General features: G+C 40.3%; 1 protein-coding gene across 8 annotated transcripts in view; it reads left to right on the top strand.

Annotated features, from left to right (window-relative positions):
* The window catches only part of CAB39L (calcium binding protein 39 like), a 62,991-nt gene that overhangs the window by 26,319 nt on the left and 14,536 nt on the right, over positions 1-22,136 (top strand). For all 8 annotated transcript variants that reach the window (XM_080607950.1, XM_080607953.1, XM_080607951.1 and 5 more), the window contains 3 exons: positions 11,207-11,371; positions 16,044-16,162; positions 21,581-21,749. In XM_080607950.1, the coding sequence (XP_080464076.1) occupies positions 11,207-11,371; positions 16,044-16,162; positions 21,581-21,749 (453 nt within the window). The remainder of the gene's footprint in view (positions 1-11,206; positions 11,372-16,043; positions 16,163-21,580; positions 21,750-22,136) is intronic.

Genomic DNA, 22,136 nt, shown 5'->3' with positions numbered 1-22,136 from the left:
TAAGCACAGTTGCCTTTGCATCCAAAGTGAAATTCTCTGGAAACTTTTAGGTTCAAAGCAAGTAGCTCGGAGCGTGTTAATTATGTAACATCAGTCACGTGGATTTCAGTGAGGCCTCTGGTATTTGATGTCTCATGCTGAAATACCTTCGGTTAACTGAAAAAGCACTAAGAGATTTTGACTCTGAACTAAAACTTAGATAAATAAATAAATCGGCAGCGTCTGTCCTCCCCTTCTGAATTCATTCTTCAGAACCTGATTAAAGACGACATTCAAAGCAGAAGCTCTAGACTCAGGTTTCTTTTTGATTTGCTTTGCAGTATGACTCCTCTGAATTGTGGTTTCGAGCTGGGTTTTGGTGGTGGTATTTTTTTTTTTTGGATGTTAGTGACAAAGTATGAGAAATTCAGACTTAGAAAATGGAGAACTCAGTGTAATTTTTTCATTAAACTCATAACAGCTGGTGTGTGTTTTCCTCACAAAGTGAAAGATATGGGAGATTTCCCCTAGCTGTTTAGGATGGAGACAGCTTGTGAATTTACTAATGATGCTTATTCTACATTTGATTGAATGGGATGCAAACAGGCCATTTAAAATATCTAAAAATCCTAATCTGGCAGACTCTCCTGAACTGTGAATTCCGTGAATTGTGTTCATCTGAACAATCCTGTATAATTAACACTTTAGCAGCCAGCTTAACTGACAAGTCCATGCTGTCTTTGAGGGAAGCATTCTGCTTTCCGTGCACAGCCCACTTGTCTCACCTACTGGTTGTGCCTGGCTGGCATTTGTGTGGCCATGAGAGGGGTCAGGATCAGGGAAATGTTCAGCCTGGTGACTCTGTCCATGTCCCCCCTGCCACACATACATCACTTTTCTCTGGGTTGACAAAAAATGAGGCTAGTTTTTCCATATTCTCTGACATAGTTTATTATTACTGCATGGAGGCTGTTACCATCGTAAATGGGATAAATGTGAGTGACTGGGGGAGAGGAGGGATTGGGGACAAGGCAGTCACTTCAGCTTCAAGACAAAGTCAAGAAAGCAGCCCCGTTTTGGATGGCGTTTACACATATGCTTACATGGCTTGTTGAATCAGGACCTTGCGCTCTGATTCAGAGGAAGCACAAAGGGCCTTTCTCCCTTTGCAGGAGAAGATTAGAGGTTCATCAGTAATGCTACCATTCATCTGAAGCATTGCAATGAGCTGCTCTGAAATACGTCCTACTTGACAATGAAGGTAGCCTGATTAATGGTCCTGAGTTCAGGCAGGTAAATCAGAAGGAAATATCTTCAGTACTGTGACAATGATAAATTTAAAAAAATGTTAGGGAAAATAACTCTTGCTAAAACAGTCACTATAATGTCTGTTACTAGACATGCAGGGTTTGTGGGCTCAGTAGACTTGTGTTTGAATATTGGTTGGATTTTGAATTGGAGAAGATGGTGGTGGCACCTTCAATGGTGCAAGTTTTCAAAATTTACTCATACTATACTAATAGATAACGTTTTGTCATAAGTATGATTACAGAAATTTTAATGAAAACAAGAACAAAGAAAAAGTATAGTACTGCACTCTGTTCTCTGCAGAGACTTGTAAGATGTTGAAATTTCTCTCCGATTTATGTTCCAAAGGGAGAGTCTTAAACTTTGATAAAAGGACCCAGAGTTTTGTCTCCTTCCTGCAAGATCTACAGACCCTCGATATCTAAAAGCTGCCCAAGGGTTTTTGGACCCTGTGGGCCTATGAACAAAGAAGTTTTGGGGATCAGGGCTCTCCCATTTTTTCTGATTTCTGAGAAAACTGGAGAGGTGCCATTGTGCCTCATCATAAAATTGAGGTTCCCAGGACTTGTAGGAATGCCACTGCACAGCATCCCTGATGTTGCTTGCTTGCAAAACTGCTTTCAGCTAGAACTTGCCTCAGATATTTAAACAAGATGCATCCTGTGACAGTTCAGTTGTTATTGTAGTACAGCAAATGTGGCATGTGGGCTGAGACAGCTAAAAGCTGCTAATAAACTTAGAGCTGACAGAGAAGAGCAGCAAGGCCTAAGTAACTGCAAGCCTGGAGGAGAACTTCCCCATTCCCTTTCCTGAGCTGAGAATCTTAAGTATGAGGTGAAAATGCCATGGGCTGGGGCCGTACAAGGCTGGCAGTTCAAATAAAGCCTCATGCAACTTTCAGCAGGAGCCATCTGTGCTCCAGAGGGGCTATTTTTAAATAATGCAGAAATGGTCATTCCTCCCAAGCTATGCAGTGCTCAGGTAGAAGGAGCCTGTCAGCAAATTGGTGAAGACTTTTTGAGTAATGGGAAGAGGGGCAAAGATACAACTTGATAGACATGGTGAAAGGAAGCTACTTGTAAGTGTAAAGGCAATTATACGCCTTTTCCAAGATACATTTCCACATATACACACAATATACAGAAGTTTGCCCTCTTTCTTAATGATGCTTATTGTTAGTCACAGAATAGGGCCCATTCAGACTTTGACTGACCTATTGACTGGACTAGCATCTGTCTCCTTAGATAAGGATTGAATTTGACCCAGTTCTTCCACATATTTTTTTAATCCATTAATGTGTGCAGTGTTGCCATAATGCTCTTTAAACATTCCCAACTGAAAAGTAGGCCAAGTTGGAATGTTCCTTCCTTAGTTTTTACTTTATGGATGTTTTATTTTTGTTTGCTTGCATGTGTGTTTAAAGCTTTGCCGTTTTCTAGGCTGCATTCTGAAAGCTGACAGCACGGGTTGAGAAGTGCTACCACGCACGGTTCCTCTTCCTGTGAAGTGCTCTTTCTGACACCTTATTTTTTCTTTAATTTTTTAATAGCATCTACTTTATAGAAGGTATTGCAGCAATGGAAAAGCAAGTGTAACAATTACAGGATTAAGTAGGCTAAAAAAGCTGAAAAGCATACTGAAGCCTTCCTTGTCAAGCATCCTCCTTCTCCAACATCTGCAATAAATGAGGTGTTCCTGTGACATGTACAGTTGCTGATATCACGTTCAGACTTTGATGTAGTGAAGAACAATTAATTGTATGTTATTGCAGAATTCTATAAATCTCATGAAAAGTTAATCTCACTCATGTAGAACCAAACTTGTTAGTATTTAATGAGAAATATCCATTCTGGAATTAACTAGAAAAGCAAGGAAATATTGAACAACCTAGGAAAGGAAGCCTTCAGGGTTTAGACCCTGTACATCTTCCCGCTTTCTGGCACAGGCTGCTGTATCAGAGGATGTGCGTAAATAGGGAGCACGGAAGAGAAACCCTGATAGCAGCACAGTGGACAGCAGATTTGTTGAACCTGAGGAAAGAGAACCTATTATATGCTGGTCATAGTAGTTAGTATATTACTGTGAATGCTATTGTGTATTTTATTGATGGATGTTGTAAAATGACATTAATGGAGCGGATGCTTGACCCACCTCACAAAAAAGGGGGGTGACATCTCATCTCCTTGGAGCCTCGTGTTCAGCCACAGACTCTGGTCAGCGTAAAGCCGTTCAGGTTGCACACAATACGTCCCCGAGGCATGTCCCTGAAAACATCACGCTCTCGCTGCTAACCAAACACGCTGGGGTGCGGCACCCTTGACTCAGTGCCATCTGTGATGCCTACAGGTTTGGTAACATTTTCTGAACCCACACTTCAGCAAAAGCCTTCCAAGTGTCACATGCTTTTAATTCAGAATAGGAAGCGGATCTGGGGCTGGTTGAAACTTGGCCTAGGCTTCTATGTGCTTGGCCCTAAGCTGTCTGGGCTTGGCCTACTTGTCCTGAAAGATTTGCAGTTTTTGGTAGCTGGTTCAAGCCGTGGGTTTGTCATGGACCCTAAAACCCAATGAGTTAGAGCTCATCCAGGGCTCCACATTGAGTGTTTTTCTGATAGGCAGAGCCACAGGCTGCAGCATCTTTAATTGGTATTCAGAAACACAGTGAAGCTAGATGTAAAATAACTCAAAACATCTAGTTTCTTCCCCTTTCAGTTATATTTTTCTAATAAGACTGCCTGTTCAGGTCAGTGTAATCTGACCTCCATTTCATCTCCATGTACTGTAACACATTCACTACTCTTCAGAAGGGGCAGGAGAGCAGCACTTTAATACAGCGACAGTTAAGAGTCTTTAAAATTTCCATAACATTTTTTTTATCAATAAATCCTGCTTTCTTATTTAGCACCAATGAAGCCATTACCAGAGCATTTTCATCTTCTTCCTGCACTGATAGAGCCATGGGGAAGCTGTGTGTAAGATGAGGTGCATGCAGAGGACAGGATGTGCATTTGCATGGAAGAGCGATTGGATGACTATCACAAATGCTAATACCTGTGGACTCGATTCTGCAGCTGCCAAAGTCAGTTGCAAAATTGCCTTTGACTTCACTGCTGTACACTGAAACAAAGAGAATAAGATAAGAAGGGCTTGGCGCCCCTTCCTTCTAACTCTGCACAAAATTCACATGCCCTGGGACTTTGTGGAATGTTTTGTGTTTTGGCCTCCCCATTCTGCCAAGGCCTGTTATTGCTCTTAGAGGTGGTGGGAGAAACTCCAGATACTATCAGATGCTAGTGCTGAGAGCTTAAAGCTTGTCTCTTCCGGTTTCTTTTTCATTTCTAAGCACCTTGCAACCTTTAGTTCTGCCGTAAGTGCAGGATTAACAATGGGAAAGGAATTTATGTCCAGGTGGGGCGACCCTATCTCTTTCATGCAATCATATTGCCTCTTAGAACTTTAATTATTGTGCCTGCTTTACTAGGTTGTCCTTGCCAGCCTCCTTGAGTAATAGGCCGTAATATTTTGCTAAATGTCAGAATTCAGCTTCCTGATCCAAAACATTCTGCTGAAGTCCACAGTTTGTTCCTGTATATCCTTTTAGCATGAAACTGCATCAAGAGTAAGTCAGTTGGGATGTTCCTGAAGACATCGAATTCAAATTCTCCTAATAGATATTCTCAGGAGTCCTTACACTTGCATTTAGAGAGAACTTTGTTGGCATTATTAAGAAGAAAAATTGGTTTGATTCGCACAGTGAGAATGTTTATAAACAGAACTATAAACTAAAGGAGATGAAAGCAAACCTAGGAGCTTTATGCTTTTGGTTTGAATGTATGGCATGGGATACTGGAAGCTCACTGAATCACACACTGGAGTATTTTGCATCACACTGGCAGCTGTCTCTGTATGCTACTGTGTGCTGCTTTATAAGATAGCAACTGTTTAGAAAGGCATTTTTGCCCTGGAAATATGCTAAGTATATAAATAGAAGCAGTAAGATCCTATTTGCCAGGTTCTTATGGTCAATTGAGAATTTCCTGATCTCTGTGTAGATGCCAAATGTCAGACATTCTGTATTTTTCTAATGTATATTTAGTATCTGAATTTGAAAAGATAGAAGAAGTTCATGTGTTCTTTTTTTTTTCCTTGCTGTTATGGTTGGTCATTAATGTTACGTTGAGTCCCTATAAGAATAGGCCATTCTGACCTGTAAAATATGTATATATGTGTGAAATCTCTGACCTGCCTGTAAAGCAGGTAACACAGAAACAACCCACTGAAAGCCTTGAAAGTTGCACTTCAGGTAGAGGAGCAGCTCAGACTGTTGATTAATTCAAGGCCTGATACTTTTTCCGCTTACGGTTTTGTATTCTTCCTTGAAGGGGGAATAAAAAGATGCAGTGAATCTACATTCACAGAAGGGTTTGGGTTGGAAGGGACCTTAAAGATCACCTATTCGAACCCCCTGCCATGGGCAGGGACACCTCCCACCAGACCAGGTTGCCCAAAGCCCCATCTAGCCTGGCCTTGAACACCTCCAGGGATGGGGCATCCACAGATTCTCTGGGCAACCCGTGCCAGTGCCTCACCACCCTCATAGTAAAGGATTTCTTCTAAATATCTAATCTAAACCCTACCCTCTTTTAGTTTAAAGCCATAACTCCTTGTCCTATCACTCCACCCCCTGACAAAGAGTCCCTCCCCAGCTTTTCTGTAGAGCCCCCTTTAGGTTCTGGAAGCCTGCTATAAGGTCTCCTCAGAGCCTTCTCTTCTCCAGGCTGAACAACCCCAGCTCCCTCAGCCTGTCTTCATAGGAGAGGTGCTCTAGCCCTCTGCTCATCTTCGTGGTGCTCCTCTGGACTCGCTGTAACGCTTCTATGTACTTCTTGTGCTGGGGGCCCCAGAGCTGAACGCAGCACTCCAGGTGGGGTCTCACGAGCAGATTAGAGGGGGACAGTCACCTCCCTCATCCTGCTGGCCATGCTGCTTTTAGTGCAGCCCAGGATATGGTTGGTTTCTGGGCTGCAAGCACACATTGCATAATGGGAGATCTGTCTGCCTCTTTGACAAGCGTAACAGATCTGGATCACAAATGCGTAATAGGGCATGTTTAGGATAAATGTGAAATTGGTGTAAGTAGCGAAGAAAAAAGAAAGGGCAAGGTTTGTAAGCAGAGGTAACTTCTATTAACCCTGTTGGAAGGGCTAGAAATTAGAGTTGTTAAAGTTAGGGACTTGTTAAAGTATTGCTGTGATGTGCTTTGGGTTGTTTCAAAAACTGCCTTTGTGAAGTTTTTGTGTCTGAAGCAGAAGACCTACTTTGTTTTTTGCTATATCACACACAGGCAGCTACAGATAAGACAGCTTACCCTTTGAGTATGGAAAATCCAAAATTACGTGATTGCAGAAATAAAAATTCAGCTTTCTGCATGAACAACAGATAAGACTTTTGTTTTAACCGTCCACGCTACCATTTAAAATCTCCCTGGAAGATTTTACAAGAACAGAAAAATTTTAAGACCTGTAGGATTTCTTCATAATCCCTTAATGAAAAACACAAGGCACTCCTTATTGCAGTGTCTTGTATAACTGTAAAATATAGAGAAAAATGTAACTTTTCAGGCAGCATTCCCAGCTTTTCCAAGCCTGCTAAATTGCTATCCTAAGAACGTTGTAACACACTTTGGCCTTCCTGCAGAGATCACTCCAAAAGAATAGGTAAAACTAAGAAATAGTCTTCTAGATCTGGCAAAGCAAGTTAGACTGAAGAACCCAGTATTAGTTCTGTGGGAAAGGAAAATTAAGATGTTTCATAACATTGGAGTGCTGAAATATTTAATTATAGGCATAGTAGCATTACCCATTCTGAAATAAAGAGTGAACCTCTGCAACAAAGTCAGCTGGTCTTCAGACTTCTGTTAAGCTGCAGATAGGAGAGAGAGTCTTGAGATCTTGAAGAAAGGAGAGGAAGAATTTTTTTTCCAAATAGAATTTCAGGGAATCATTTCTTCATGTGCTTCTTTCTTTATGTTATGATCCTGTTAAGTCAACAACGACAAGGCTTTGTTCTACAAGGGAAGCAAGCTTAAGACCAAGCATCTTCAACACATAAGTTTCCAGCTCTCACTGCTGAAGCTGTTGATAGGTTTGGAAAGACACATTAATGCTGACAAAACCCCAACTTTATCAACAGGAGAGGCTGAGCATGTTTATAATTGAACTTAGAGAATTAATGTATGCTTATCTATTCTGTCAGTTCTCCATCTCTAAGGCTATTACACATTAGCCCAGTAAGGTTAGTAGGCTGATCGAAGCAAGAACTGTTATGTTTCAACATTTGCACAAAAAAAATTATTTCCAAATGAACTCTCAAACTTCCCGTGAGTTGCTGGTCACAGAAAACTATGCTCTGTTTAAAAAAGAAAAAAACAAACTAAAAAAACCCAACTTGTTAGTCCTGTGTTGGGCCAAAGCAGAGAAGAAATGGCCATTGATGGAAAACTTGCCTTCATTGCACAGGTCAGTACAGGTGGTGCTCTCCTTCATTTCCTTTACGTAGCTATTGCAAATCAGTATTGTAACTCACTCACGACTTACCCATGTACCCACACTGAATTTTACAATGTTCTGGAGTGGCATTGGATCCTCCCAAGTTTGGATGTTGTGAACTGAGATGCCAGTAGGAGATCGAGATCGTGATGCTTGTGCAGTGACAGCAACATGAATGTTAAATTGTTGCGCATGCTGGGAATCGGCTTGCATTTAATTTTTTGCTTTGTTGTCCCTGTCTGCAATTTATTTGTCCAAAGTTCAGCATATGCCACTTTTGACACTTGCATGTAATGTGTATATAAGCTCTTCTATTTAGGACTATGTGTTCAGTTGTCTCACTCTCTTTCCTATGTTCTCACACCAGCATCTCTAAAATACAATGTAATAAATTCAATCACGATGTAAAGGACTCATGCCTAGAGAAGCATGGTCTAATAGTTCTGAAAAAATGTGCTTAGTTGCAAGGATGAGGAAAATGGCTAAAGTGTTTACAAGGTTCATGAAACCCTTTCTTTTGCTCTGTGACTTCTGCTGAAGTGACAGTTGCCGCACTTGATTATTGTTGCTGTTGCCACTGATGTAAGGTAAATTGTGGTACAGAAGTCATAGTAGACTTCAGAGTTTCTATCAAATCTCTCTTTTTGTCACAAAAATTATGTTTGTGACATCGCTGGGAGGAAGAGTGTCTTGCTGAGGGTTTTGCTGTTTAGTGGTTTTTGCAAATTTTCTTAAAGAGGGTTGGAACCAGTCTGGCTTCTTATGAGAAGTTCTGCAGCTATGTTTCTGTTGTCTTTTTTGTTCGACGTATTTGAGTGAATATATTTGGCTTTGTTGTTTCTTTTGGACGGATCTGGGATCTTTGGATCTTGGAATGACTTTTTCTTCAGAGTCTTGAGCAAGTTTCCATCCCAGACACAGTGCTTATCTACTTAGGGTATTATTCTAAAAAAAATAGTAAGATTAAGTGGAAATGTCAAAGTGGAGACTGGAAGTGGCTGTTAATTCACAAATCTGTGCTTGGGACTGATTTTTCTACAGGTAGATTATAAGGGATAGAGGTAGAAGAGCAGTCCTTAGATTTGACCAGGAATAGCTTTTGGTAGAGGCTTGAATGTCAAACCACAGAATATCCAGAGGATATAAAGAAGGAGGAAGTTAAATATGAAATGTAGATTGCATGTACAAAAGCAAAGAAGGTGAGAGGATGGGTTGGCAGATTGATTAGAGTAACACAGCTCCATTTGGGCCCCGTTGTGCCCGTCAACGCTACAATGTTCTGTCGTTTCTTTCTCCTTCAGCACTTTACTTTTCGGCCTCATTTTGAGAACAAAACAAAAAGCAGAGTATTGCAGGCTTTTTCTACACATCAGAAAGGACTACTTCTACTTTAAAGGAGAGGTATTAATTTTTTTACCCACAGAATGCCAGAGATATTCACACCCTACCAAGAAGAATGGGTGAAAAGCCAAAAACGTATGGGTTTTCCTTTGATATGAAAATATTTGCACAGCTCTTATAAAGATTTAGAGCTTTAGTTTACAAGATAGCACCCCCGTTGTTAATCCCATCTGTACTCTGTGGGATATCTCTAGTGACATACCACTAACGTTTGTGTTAAAAATAGGCTCTTCTACTGAACTGCATTAAGGAACAAAAAGACTTCTGCTGTGGTTAAAGTTACCGCATAGTCATACTCATTTACACGCCACTCATGCTGGCCTATCTAAACTAGAAAACTGTGAATAGGTACAGACAGACTGGGGGAGATGCTTTATGCTGTCCAAAATGGATGCTTGAATCATCCAGGTAGATGTGATGTGAAGGTGGCTTTTTTTCAGTTTATACTAATGTGAATAAAATCCGTGATGTAAGTCAATATTGAAGTGTTCGGAGATCAGCAGCATTGAGAAATGTCTCTCCTGAGCGCTGTGGGGTTGTTTTATGCAGATTGATGTGGTGACATTTGAAAGCATGACATTTTCCCTTTCAGTTTATGTGAGAGACGTATTGAAATTATCGATCTGGCTTTGAACATCCATTAATGTCCAATTAGCTTTTACAAATGACTGTGTTTTTTTATTTCTTTTTTTTGTTCTGTGTTTATTGTTTTATATTTTTTTTCCTGCTTAGCTAATGAAACACTCATTTCAAGTAAGTGTTTTGCAATATAGGTGGAAAATGCTGCCTTAGCTTTGGAAACTTCCACCATCTTTGCTTTCAAACCTCTCCTTTACTTGCTTACCACGCCCTGCCAAAAAAAAAATCCAACCGGCCTTATATATGCGCTAGCTGCTGGTCATGCGTGTATTAAATATATCCTGACCCAGAAAGAGCTATAGCCTGCACAGCCCAATGGCTACAGCAGGTAGGATTTAAAGCAAACACACGCTCACAAATCAAGCCTTTGCTCCAAGGAGCCTTTATTTATACAGAATGGAAAGGAGGAGGCTGTGAGGACAGAGCTGTCTCGCTGTGGCCGATGGTTGTTTCCCCTTTGAAACCGGGATGTTGTAATTCACATCTCGTTGAAACCTGCTGACTGCCACAAACACCAAGCTGTTACCTGTTTTTGTGCTTTTCTCTTTCATTTTTTGTCTGTTGTAAGCTTTCTGCTCCAAGTATTTCATAGGGCAGTTCTTGATTTGTTTTCTACATTAGGTATTTGAAACTTTGCATTGAATTAGTATACGCTAGGTGAGAGTAAAAGATGAAAGACTTGGTTTGTTGGGAGGCAGCCGTGGAGCTTTACTGAAAGCAAGTTAAGTTGTTAAATAATTTCCCAACCTGAACCTGAAGTGCCTGCGCACTCTTCAGATAAATCCCTTGCTGAAGACGCTGACTATGTGACGAGGAGAAATAGGTGGTGGCAGCGCAAGGCTGGCAGGGTTACGGGGGATTATTTGGGTTGTATGTAAGGAGCCAGGACAGGCCATCAGCAAGCAGTTCTGGATGGGGGCAACGCAGCCTCCGGGTGCCCCCATTTTGTGCCTCTCGGCCCACAAGTCTTGAGGGAGCCCACTGCAGGAGTGGTGGTGGAGCTGCTGCCCGCTTCTGTGGGGGAGCACTCATCAAGGATCTTGATGACATGGGTTGGTAACTGTATTTCTGACCCTATTTCATGCCCACGATCTGGCAGTGATGGCATACTGTGTTTAATTTGAATATATCCGTGTGTTAGTGTAAGGCCTGCAGGATCTGGTGTGGGCATTGCAGCCTCAGCGATTGCAATAGAGTATTAAAGAGTTGTGATCATCACAGGTGCAGTTAGAAGCTTTTGTTTTGAACTGTTCATCTTTTTAAATTTAATAAAATTTGGTTTTCTTTCTTTCTTTGCGAAACCAAACCAAACCTTTGTCTGTTGGTCAACAGGCATCAGAGGAAGTGTCAAAATCCCTGCAAGCAATGAAGGAAATTCTTTGTGGGACCACAGACAAGGAGCCACCTACAGAAGTAGTGGCTCAGCTGGCACAAGAATTGTACAACAGTGGCCTTCTAGTGACGCTTATTGCCAACCTGCAGCTGATAGATTTTGAGGTAGGTCAATGTACATAAACCTATTTCCCTGGTCTCAGTGTTGTCTGTGATGATAGCTGTGTTTTTCTGAAGCCTAATAATTTTATTGCACTTGGAACATGGTTGCACCATTTCTCACACACTGAAGAAGGTAGTTGTAGGTTGTTCAGTATACTGACAGAGGTGATCATATACTAGAAGTATATGCAGTGCATCTGATTTAACTTTTTTTTTCTTATAAACAAGAAAGAAATACTACTATGCGAATCCAAACACGATAGGAAACGATGCTGAGAATACTGTTTATGACTTTGCAAGCTGCGGTGATTAACCTCTTACTTTGGGACGCTGCAACAAGAGTCAACCACTGTCTCTAAGTGTGTCTGATTTAGAAGGGTTTCAGTGACAAGGAGTGAAAATAATTGTAAGCATGGGAAAGTCTCATATGAAAAAGACTGAAAAAATTAAGGTGGTTTAGTTGAGAGGAAAAGAGTAGAAAAAGGTGTTGAAAACTGCCAGCAGGTGGCAAGGTAAATTGGATTGCCCCCACTTTTTTTTTTTTTTTGAATAAAGAAGAAAATAATATATATATATATTTTTTTCCAGCAGAAAATAAATAAATATTATATAATTATATAGTCCATGGAACTCATGGCCAGTTCTGTTGTTAAAGCTAAGAACTTTGTAGAATTAAGATAACTGAACTTCCATATAATTAAGGAGAAGAAGAGTTTTAGTAAAAACAGATCACAGCAATTCAAAATAAATATAAACCCTTTTAATTGACCTTTAGCTGCTATGGACAGGGAAGAAACTTCATCACTGCCAGGACATTACAGTATTTCTGTGGTCCAAGGTCAGCTGGGATACTGGCCTCCAAGGGCTTTTGTGCATTTTCTATGGTTCGCTGCCACTGATGAATTGTCAGAAGTGTCTGAGTATCTCCCAGCAGATAGAAATCCCTGGTTCCCCAGAAATAAACCTCTTCCACTGAGGTCTGAAGCCAGGGCAGTACCCAGTGTGTAGGGCGGGGTTGCTTTTGAATTTAAAAAGCAGCTCCTTGCTCAGATCACCTGATGCTTTCAGAGTCACCTTTTGTGATATTTACTTTGTTGTGTAAGAGTTATCCCATTATTGAAGTCACTTGTTGTTACTTCATTTCTCTTTCCATTTTGAAAATGAATGAAAAGGAGGAACGATGGGAGATTTATGTTTGCCTTTGCCTCCTCTTCCTCCTGTCCCCAGTAAAGCCAGCATTCAAGGGACTGATTGATTTTCTATTAGTTGTTGAAATGTTGTTAGTGAAATTCTCTCATTCTTCTTAAGGTCTTGAGTTCAGGATGGTTTTTATGCTTATATTTCTTCAGATCTTTTCAATTGTCATCTCCCCCCAGTAACTGTTAAATGCCTTAAGTACAAAAAAATCCATACAAAAACATAACCTGAAAAAATCATACATGTAATTTATATTTATATATTTTTAAAGAAAATAAGAGGGAGGAAAGAGAAGATACTGTTAGCAAATATGCCACAGGAGGGAAACTACTGGATTTCTTCAGTTGCTGACAATCTGTATTGCTTTGTCAGACAAAAAATAATCTGTTATTAAAAAAAATCCTAAATAGCTTTTATTGAGAAACAGATTTTTCTACGATAAAACCTTCCCAGTCATTTATCAAAATTGTTCAACATACTCCGGTAAGTCAGTAGAAATGAAATATCATTGAAAAAGAGGTAGGAAGAGAATATGCTGCCTTGTCACCATATTCCCATAGACATTTTTAGTTTATCAACTTTTCTGCTTATTTTGTTATATTGTCCACAGTTGATATTTAGGTTTCTTCATTAAACAAGCAATGTAATCACTTTTTAACATGCAAGTTAGGTTTTTGATCTGTATGTCATGGTAGAAATCAAAATAACCAATACCTGAAAATCTGATTTCTGAAGGAGATAATATTTACGTAAATTACTTCATTTTGTCCTGACTCCCCTTCCCCTCCTCACTACCCCTCGCCATCCCAAAAACTGTTGAATCTGCTGGCCACTTTGAACTTAATATTTGCGTAGTTGAACTAACCTTTGAAGATACGATTTCAAAGACTTCATGAAACTTGATGGCTGTTTAGAAGAGAGAGACGGGAGCTAATGCCCCCACTTAGAAAAAGGCAGAAGCACAGACTGAAGTCCTGCCTGTCTCATTTGTATTTCATCTGCCAGTATGCTTTACAGCACATGTGGCAGGGGTACATGTGTGTGTATAGATGACATTGTCATGTTCTTCTATATCTCTACCACACATCTATAAAAAATAAGTTTATTGCCTCTGCCACTCAAGAAACAATATAATTTTAGTTAGGCATTGGAACGGGTTGCCCAGGGAGGTGGTGGAGTCACTGTCCTTGGGGTTGTTCAAGGAAAGGTTGGACGTGGTGCTTAGGGACATCATTTAGTGGGTGACATTGGTGGTAGGGGGTTGGTTGGACCACATGATCTTGGAGGTCTTTTCCAACCTTGATGATTCTTTGGTTCTATATAATTTTGCTGATAATACTGTTAAGAAGCACTAAGGTTGGGTTTGAGCAGGAGCCCAGAATCAAGAACAGACTGGATAGATTTTTGCAAATTTAGAACACGGAATTTATTGTTGAACTTTGAAGAGCTGAGGCAAAGGTGCATTCCAAAGAAGTCTATTAAAAAAATAACCAACAAACCACAAACAAACAGAGATGTTACTAACTGCATATAAGCCTAATGGTTCACAAGCTGTAAGGCCCATAAAAAAGGCAGTAAATAGCCACAAGCCCAGGACTGGCAACATTGGACGATTTCTCTCACTTTATCTTGAGATGGAAGCTAAACTGCAGTATAGGTATTATGCAACTTGTTATTCATGTGACGGCATCTTCTGAGGTTTTTCTTCGTTTGTTTGTTCTTGTCTAGCTATCGTGCTCTTCATGCTGCCTTATCTTGTGCTTCAGTTGTCATATGTATTTCATTTTAAGGCAAACTCGAATTGCAGATCCAAGTGAGAAGCATTGCAAAAGTATTCCTACAATTTTTATGGATGTCTGTCTGATGGTGAGGGAAGTCTGCCTTGGTTTCCTTCTATCTGCCTCTGTTTTCCTGAGAAGAACTCAGAGAGACCAGCTTCTTTCCTGATCACTGGTCTCTGGAAAATATGCTGCTATGGGATATAATGCTGTAGTACACCTAGTATTAAGTAACTAGTATAAAATTTGGCATAGCAGAAAGAATCACTCAATTTGGGGACATTTTTATCTCTCCCCTTTCGACAGCTCTTCTCTTTCTGGATTGCTTTCATTTTGGAGTAACTGCTGAAGCCGCTGGGGATCACAGGATTCCAGACATATGTTATGGGTGTTGTAAAGATAGGGAGAATGGGGCATCTTTATAAAGAATTAGCTTAATTAAGAGAACGTCCAGAGGTCAAAAGTGCTGCAGACAAAGGCAGGTGGATTGGCCTGGACTGATTTGATCCTCATATTTAATTCCCCGAGTCCCTGAGTCCCCAGGCCAGCTGGGTTGGAACGAGTAGGAAAGCAGAATATTTTGTGTTTCTCAGCAGTGATTTATTTGCAGAGGTGAAACCAGGGAATTTCTCTCTGTGTGAAACTGTCTGCGCCTTGGCTTAGAGCGTTCAATAATTTCTTCGCCAAGGAATGTTTGTCCTCTCAAGGCAGATCAATGAGCATGTCGAGATTATAAGCAACCTTTTGCTTGAGCTCGCCCTGTGCATAGTGACCTGCTGTTGACTCAGTGCCTTGGTTACTGGCCATTAGTGCGGCGGTCTCTCCCCTCTATTAATTGCACCCATCAATTTGTCTCCTGCGGCCAGGGGAGAAAGCGGTGGGGAGGAAGAGGACTTACAAAGCAAGATGCATTGGCAAGCTCTGTAGCTGAATAGAGCATAATCTGGAAGGGCCTTCCGAAAAGTTATCTGCACGGGGAAGTATGCAAAGACAAAAGATGATTGTACAGATGTGTGTAGGCCTAGATGGAGGAGAAATTTAGGACAAAGTTAAGGATCCTTCCCGTATTACTTGTGACTGAAGCTGGGACATGTATGTGACACAGTAATTATTTCATTCTTCATGATGAAATAAGGGGTACAGTTTTAAATTTAACCCTGATTTTTCAAGATTGCAATCACATTTGCATTGATGACATCCAAATAATGAAAAGCCCTAGCTTTATAAAGCTAGGCTGTGTTTTGTTGTACTTGTTTCTAGCTTGACAACTTAAATTTGGAGGCTATGGGAGCAATAATACACGCTGCAAAAGCACGTTTGGCTCAGGGTTGTTGTTTGTTTCTTTAGTACTTTAATGTTGTTAGTTAATGTTGTTTAGTACTTTAATGTTGGGTCTGTGTGTTAGCCAGGGAGTTGCTCAACAGAATAAAGAGGGTACACATCTTCATCTAGAGAAGAAAAAAAAAAAAGGTATAAATGGGTGTGTGTGGGATCGGTAGTCTTCAGAGCCACCCAAGGGAGGAAACCTTCTTATGGCATAGAGGAAAGAGCAAGTGTGACGTGGTGGGACTATGGAGAGCCCCAAAAGGAGACAGACTTGTTTTTGTTTTAAATTTCATTTCCGCTTTAAATGGATATTATAGTGAATGGTCATTTACTCATGCTTTTACAGTTGAAGATATGTTTTGCTTCTTTAACAGGGCAAAAAGGACGTTTCCCAGATATTTAACAACATCTTGAGAAGACAAATTGGCACACGCAGCCCTACTGTGGAATACATTAGCGCCCATCCACATATCCTATTCATGCTCCTAAAAGGGTGGGTGCTTTAATTTGACTTTGATTTTCACTAAAGAGCATTGCCTGGAACTTACTGGCATTGCAATTGATCTACTGTCTCACTTTTATTTTTATTTTTTAAAAAGGATTTTCAAACTTTGTTCCAGATTTCTTTTGTTTCTTTTATATTGACTTTCTTTCTACATGAATGTACACTTTTTAATAACTGGATTATTTTATTTAGCCATTATTTCTTCACCAAACGTCATGTTGGACTAATTATGTGCTGCTTGTTTTTGACTGCTCACCATGTGACATGTGACTTCAGTTCTTGCCCTGAACTCTTATGTAGTATTGTTGACAACTGCTGAATTTCATTCAGACCCTTTTGCGTTGCAGGAGGGGAGTTATACTGCTCCCTATAAATAACTGCAGTCAAATGCTGGACCACCATGTGGCAGAACACAGAGAAGCAAAAATGCATGAAAAGAATAGTTGTGTCTGTGGGACAGACTTCTCAAACGCTTGTAGCCACATGTGAATTTCAACTTTAAATTAAGTCAGTAATGAACTCCATGTCTTTCAGTAGTAAATCTTTTTTTTTTTTTTTTGTAATTTTAACCTATGAGGGAATAAGTGCTCAGCCAGTGTTTCCCAAGGTAAGCTGGGCAGGGAGGGGGAGAAGCGTGGAGAAGACATCAGCCGTAGTTGCGTTCAGGAATGCACAACTGTTGGCCTTAAACTCTTGAGGTTTCTGTCCCCTTTGCTTGGCCAAAAGTGCCTCCCATTTAGCAAGAATCTTTGCTTTTCCAACACTTAGTCTACTGTTTTCTGTGGTTTTCTTTTGGCCTTAGGATTTTGTTTATTTTTCTCTAAGGAAAGAAGAATATATGTCATTGGGATTAAAGAGCTAATGTTGAAATAAGTGCATTCATTAGCTGACCAGTATGAAACAACGTGGACTCTCATAGCAGTTACCTGGTTATACTAGTAACAACCGTTTGAAAAATATTGTATAGGCCTTTTAAACTAATGGTACTTACAAGAATATGCATTTTTTTTTAATGTGTTTCTTGCTCTTGAGGCTTTAGATTGGCATTTTAACCGTTCACTCTGCAATTGGTGTTAGGAAAATATTTAAGCCCTATCAAAGATTTGTGCATAACAAGAATGCAGCCCCAGGGGTAAAATCCCTTCCAGCCAGCCTTCCCCTCTGCCAAGGACAGACCTGAGTGAGTGATCCCGGCCTCCCTCGGAGTCGGGGGAAATAGGCACGTCTGGAGCCTGATTCCTCTAAACCAGCTATTTGCCTCAAAACTGGCGACGTTCCAGCGCAGCTGAGCAGGAAAAGAAAAGTAATCGAGCGAACTAATTTCTACCAGGGATTTAAAGAAGTCCGAGCCTGTCACTGAATGTGGTGTCAAAACTTGTGTTTTGCTCTGATAACCAGAGGTCCTAGGCTGGACCCGCTGCTCTTCCCACCAGCAGGGTGGTGGGGAACCAGGGCAGGTCGCTCTTCTGACCTAGGTCTTGCTCTTACAAGTATCATGATTCATTGTGATTGTGCTTTAATTTTGAAACTCTGACTTGTTTTGTGTTACTAAGCACCAGCGTCTTTGGAAAGGAAGCCAGTAAGCCAGTTAAATGGATTTTGTTTTCATTTGTTCATTAAAATTCAACATTTATATGAACCTCAAACTAATTATTTCAGAACAGTGATGATAATTCTCTCAGTCATTGTTAAGTTGTACAGCTGTTTTCAATTTCATATATAGATGCAATCATTTTCTTCCCTTTCCTGACTTTTAGATTTCCTTCTCTCCTTTTCACTCATTTTGTTTTTGCACATTGCGTGTGCATCTCTGCCATATGTCTTGGCTTTATTTAAAGTTAGAAAATATTTTTGGATCACGTCCCAGATATTCTTTGGCATCTGTAGCAACCAGGAATATTAAATTGATAGTAAAAATTTCATGTTATGTGTATGTGCTGCTGATGGACATGTCACTGTAGGTGACCTGAGCCAGTGGATGTATTTTAGTGGCATCAGTTACGTGCTTTTCTGAGATGGGTGCTGCAGCGTGTCCATGTTAGTTTGGGTCTCTGGCTCCTTGTTTCTGATGTCTTGGCCATCTCTCCACAGTGCACATACTGCACTGTATCAGAATTGCCATTTTACAAGTTTTTCCTATGAAAGTGCAATTGAATTCTTCAGCAGTACTCCAGAAGATGGTCACTGAGCACTAATGGTATCTGAAAAGTTGCTGTGTGATGATGTCAAATACCCTGCTGCCTTACCTAACCCACACAGGTCCACTGCCAGGGCTGCCTGAAAAAACAGTACTTCAAATACATACCTAAAGTAAGGGTAGGTTCCCTTACAAGCAGCTTGCTGAGTGCAGGCAGTGCGTGGTGCTTGTGCCCAGTGAATTGTGAGTACTTAGAGGTAAACACCCCCACTTGAAAATGTGACTTGAGGACATGTTTTCATATTTATTTAGTACTAGGTGAATATATATGAAACTGAAATCTACTTAAAGGAAAGTGGATTTGGCTCGCTTGTACCTTTTAGTGTTTGTTATATGACATTATTTAGAGAAAAAAAAAATTTTCAACCATGACCGTAAAAGAAACAGCCCGGGACTATTGTGAAGGCTTGTCATTGTTTTACTTGTATTGGATGCAAAATTTCCTCTGCCCCCTGACAGTCAGTTCCCAACAGTATCAACAAAAGGTTGCTTTTTCATTGCATAATGTGAGCTCTGTTGAGTGGGAAGGATCCTGAATCAGGGCTCCCTCCCAGTATTTCCTGCCTAATCCTCCAGTGGCACTGCCAGTTTGAGATAATTGTTCCTACCTTTTAGGCTTCGTTTTACTTGTTGGCTACTCCCTCCTACATTCTCAGTTTCAGAAAAAACACGTAGCACATAGTTCACTACTTACTACTGTTTTTTTGTTTTTGTAAGTGAATTGATTTTGCTGCTGCATGAATACTTGCTTTTATGGTATCTTCTCTATGAGCAGGCTCTGTGTATGAATAGGATTTTAGATGAATACAATGTTTGGTATATAGAGTGTCTGATATATTCGGACCAAATTTGAGCCAAGCCTTTCTCTGGTGTAAGCATATTGCATTAGCCCAGAAATAATTTCGTCCTTTATAATTTAAAATATTTTCCCTTTCTAGTACAGTGACTACAGCAGACTTGAAGTTTGTGGCACTGTTTTCATCATTTCTCATGAGTTATGCATTTATAAGATCTTTTGTGAATATATATATTACGATGCATGTGATCTCTAAAGTGCTCAGTCACTGCCCAGATCTGTGTTGATCTCTTCATATCATAGTGCAGGTAAAGCTTTAATAGTATGTTTTCTGAAGTTGCAGAATTCCTTTTAAGATAAACTCAAGCCACAGAAGTTAGTGTAAAAGAAGATCAGAGTATGTCTGTCTGTCAAGACCTTCTGTCTTCCAGGCTTGATGTCCTTGTAATCTCCTTCCCATGCATCCATATCTTGTACCATCTTCTGCACTAGCCACATAAGTAGAATTCTCTTTGCTCCACGATGCATCTCTGCTCTCGGTCATGCCTCTTTTAGCCTCCACAATAAATGTTTTGAAATGTCTCAAGTCTATTATTTCCCTTTCTGGTTGTCCCCAGTGGTCAGTATGTGGGTGTTTCTTTAGGTTGTTAGTTAATCATAACAGAACTCTATTTTTTTTTCTGCATAGAGTAATAATTGCTCATTAGAAGAGATTGTGAAACACGTCTCCATCATTCTTGCCTGATGGCTTGCATGTAAATGTGGGTGCAGATAACGTACTGGTTATGACTGGGCAGCCTATAAACTTCTTCCAGGCATACTCCAGGAGCCAAACCCAACTTCCCTCGCTTATGTGAACAGTCAAAGGTCCATAACCCAGCTCTAGATAATGGAGCATTTGACTAAGAATGATTCTGTTGATGCTTGTGTTTTAAGAAGTTATTGTGCTGGAAACAATGTAATTTGCTTTTATTCCAAACAAAATATTCCTTAGCCAAGTATTAAATATTTTCCTGGCTGCTCTCCTAGGAGTAGCTCCGCCTCTTTCTGCTTGAAAATTAGTATTCTTGTTAATGGAGTAGAGGAGAGGTGTACCTTAACAGAAAGCGGCACGTCTGTTGGCTAAAGGCTTTTAAGTTCATGGTTGCAAATGCTCCCCAAAAGGAAACAAACAGGGGCTTGACTGCATGCATTTACTTGTGAGGGTGGGAAGTTTCATTTGCCTTTTTGGAATAGTGGTTCATTTTTCATTAAGCCAACTATTGTTGACATCAGGTTGAAGTATGCAGCTCTGGTATGCTCTCAAAACACTAAAATTCTTTTAAATTGCATGCTGGTGGTAAATTTGAGGGCCCACTCACTTACAGCACAGATGGCATTTTGTCTTTTTTTTTTTTTTTGGCCTAGTGCTAGGAATTAATTGTGAAAAGGAAAAATGATGCTGATAAGCTCTGGGTGATAATACACAGTTCTGATATAGTATAGCCAGCTTATTGAAACAGTGTGTGCTTTCTGTCCCCTTGGACTTCATCACTTTCACATGACTGAATATTGTTGGAAGAAGTTCACTTCAAGTCCTTCCTGACTGTTAGATTGCTTTTTTTTTTTTCCTTCTTCCAAATTGTGTTTCTAACAGCTTTGTTTCAGATTAACTCCAACATTAAAGACATCAAGACTTTATAGAAATAGAAGGTTATCTGAATTCCCTCCCCTCTGCCTCCCTTCCCAAGACTGCGAAGTGTGCTGGCTCCTATCTGTGACATTGCCTGTGCCGTAATGGGATTGTAACTTGAGGAACAAATATTCAACTCCTGAACAAACCCTTTGTCTCTGCAGAGGGGGGGATTGAGCAGAATTCCTCCCCAACTGCAGGAAAGATCTTCAGAGCTACAAAAAGCTTAATCATATGTAGACTGCCAGGTTAAACTCTTCCTACCTTCCTCATTAGGCATTAATATTTGAGAGTGATGTTCTCTAGAAGAGTGGGAGTTGCTGGGTGGCCATGAGGTGCTGTATTTTTCTTGGATAAACTGAGAAGCTCAGAATTACATCTGAAAAGGGAAATTATTGTACCGTATGGGCTTTGCTTTCTCATAAATGAAAGAAGGCTGAAGGAATTCTGTTGAAACCTTACGCACTCCCTACAGTCTTCACAGAGAGGAGGTGTAATGCACAGTTATACTGAAATGTGCGTTGGCTTGTAAAGACAGAGGTTAGGAGTGGGAAACGCTGGCAGCTCTGGCATTATGAGCTGTAGTCCTGAAGCTGCCCTGGTTGAGGGACACACTGTGCATGTGCTGGGCCCTCTCTGGCACATATTTCATATGCTACAAATTTCCCTATTGCTATAAAATTGTCTATCTGTTTTTGGTCTTTTATGGTTTGATCTTTTTTGTTTCCTTCCGTTCTCCAGATACGAATCCCCAAACATTGCCTTACGCTGTGGAATTATGCTGAGAGAGTGTATCCGACATGAACCATTGGCCAAAATCATACTTTTTTCGGAACAATTCAGAGACTTTTTCAAATATGTGGAAATGTCGACGTTTGATATAGCTTCTGATGCCTTTGCTACATTCAAGGTAAGTTATTTGATACCTGCACGTTAGTATTGAGTCAAAAATGGCATTCCATCAGTACTGATCATTGAATACTATATTTAAGCATTTGAACTGGCTTTTGTATTGTTCAGTAAAAGATATAATTAGTCCTTGGTCAGTTTGTAAAAGGAGTCACAGCAGCGATCAAGTCTGCAAAGACTTTAATTCAGTGCAGATTTACGTTTCACTGATGTTCTTCATCTTGATACCCTAAGGCCTTTAATACAACCATTTAAAGCTCAAATTAATCATTCATTATGTGCAGTTATTGTAGACCACATAACCTTTCTTCTCTTTCTAACCTTCCCCACAAATAAAACCACTGCCCATCATAACCACAAACAGTAAATAGAAGGAATCATTTAATTC

The sequence above is a fragment of the Anser brachyrhynchus genome (genome assembly GCF_964034855.1).
Source record: "Anser brachyrhynchus genome assembly, chromosome: 1".
Taxonomy (NCBI): Eukaryota; Metazoa; Chordata; class Aves; order Anseriformes; family Anatidae; genus Anser; species Anser brachyrhynchus.
Note: the sequence above shows the minus strand (reverse complement) of the source record. Positions and strands in the feature narration are given on the sequence as shown.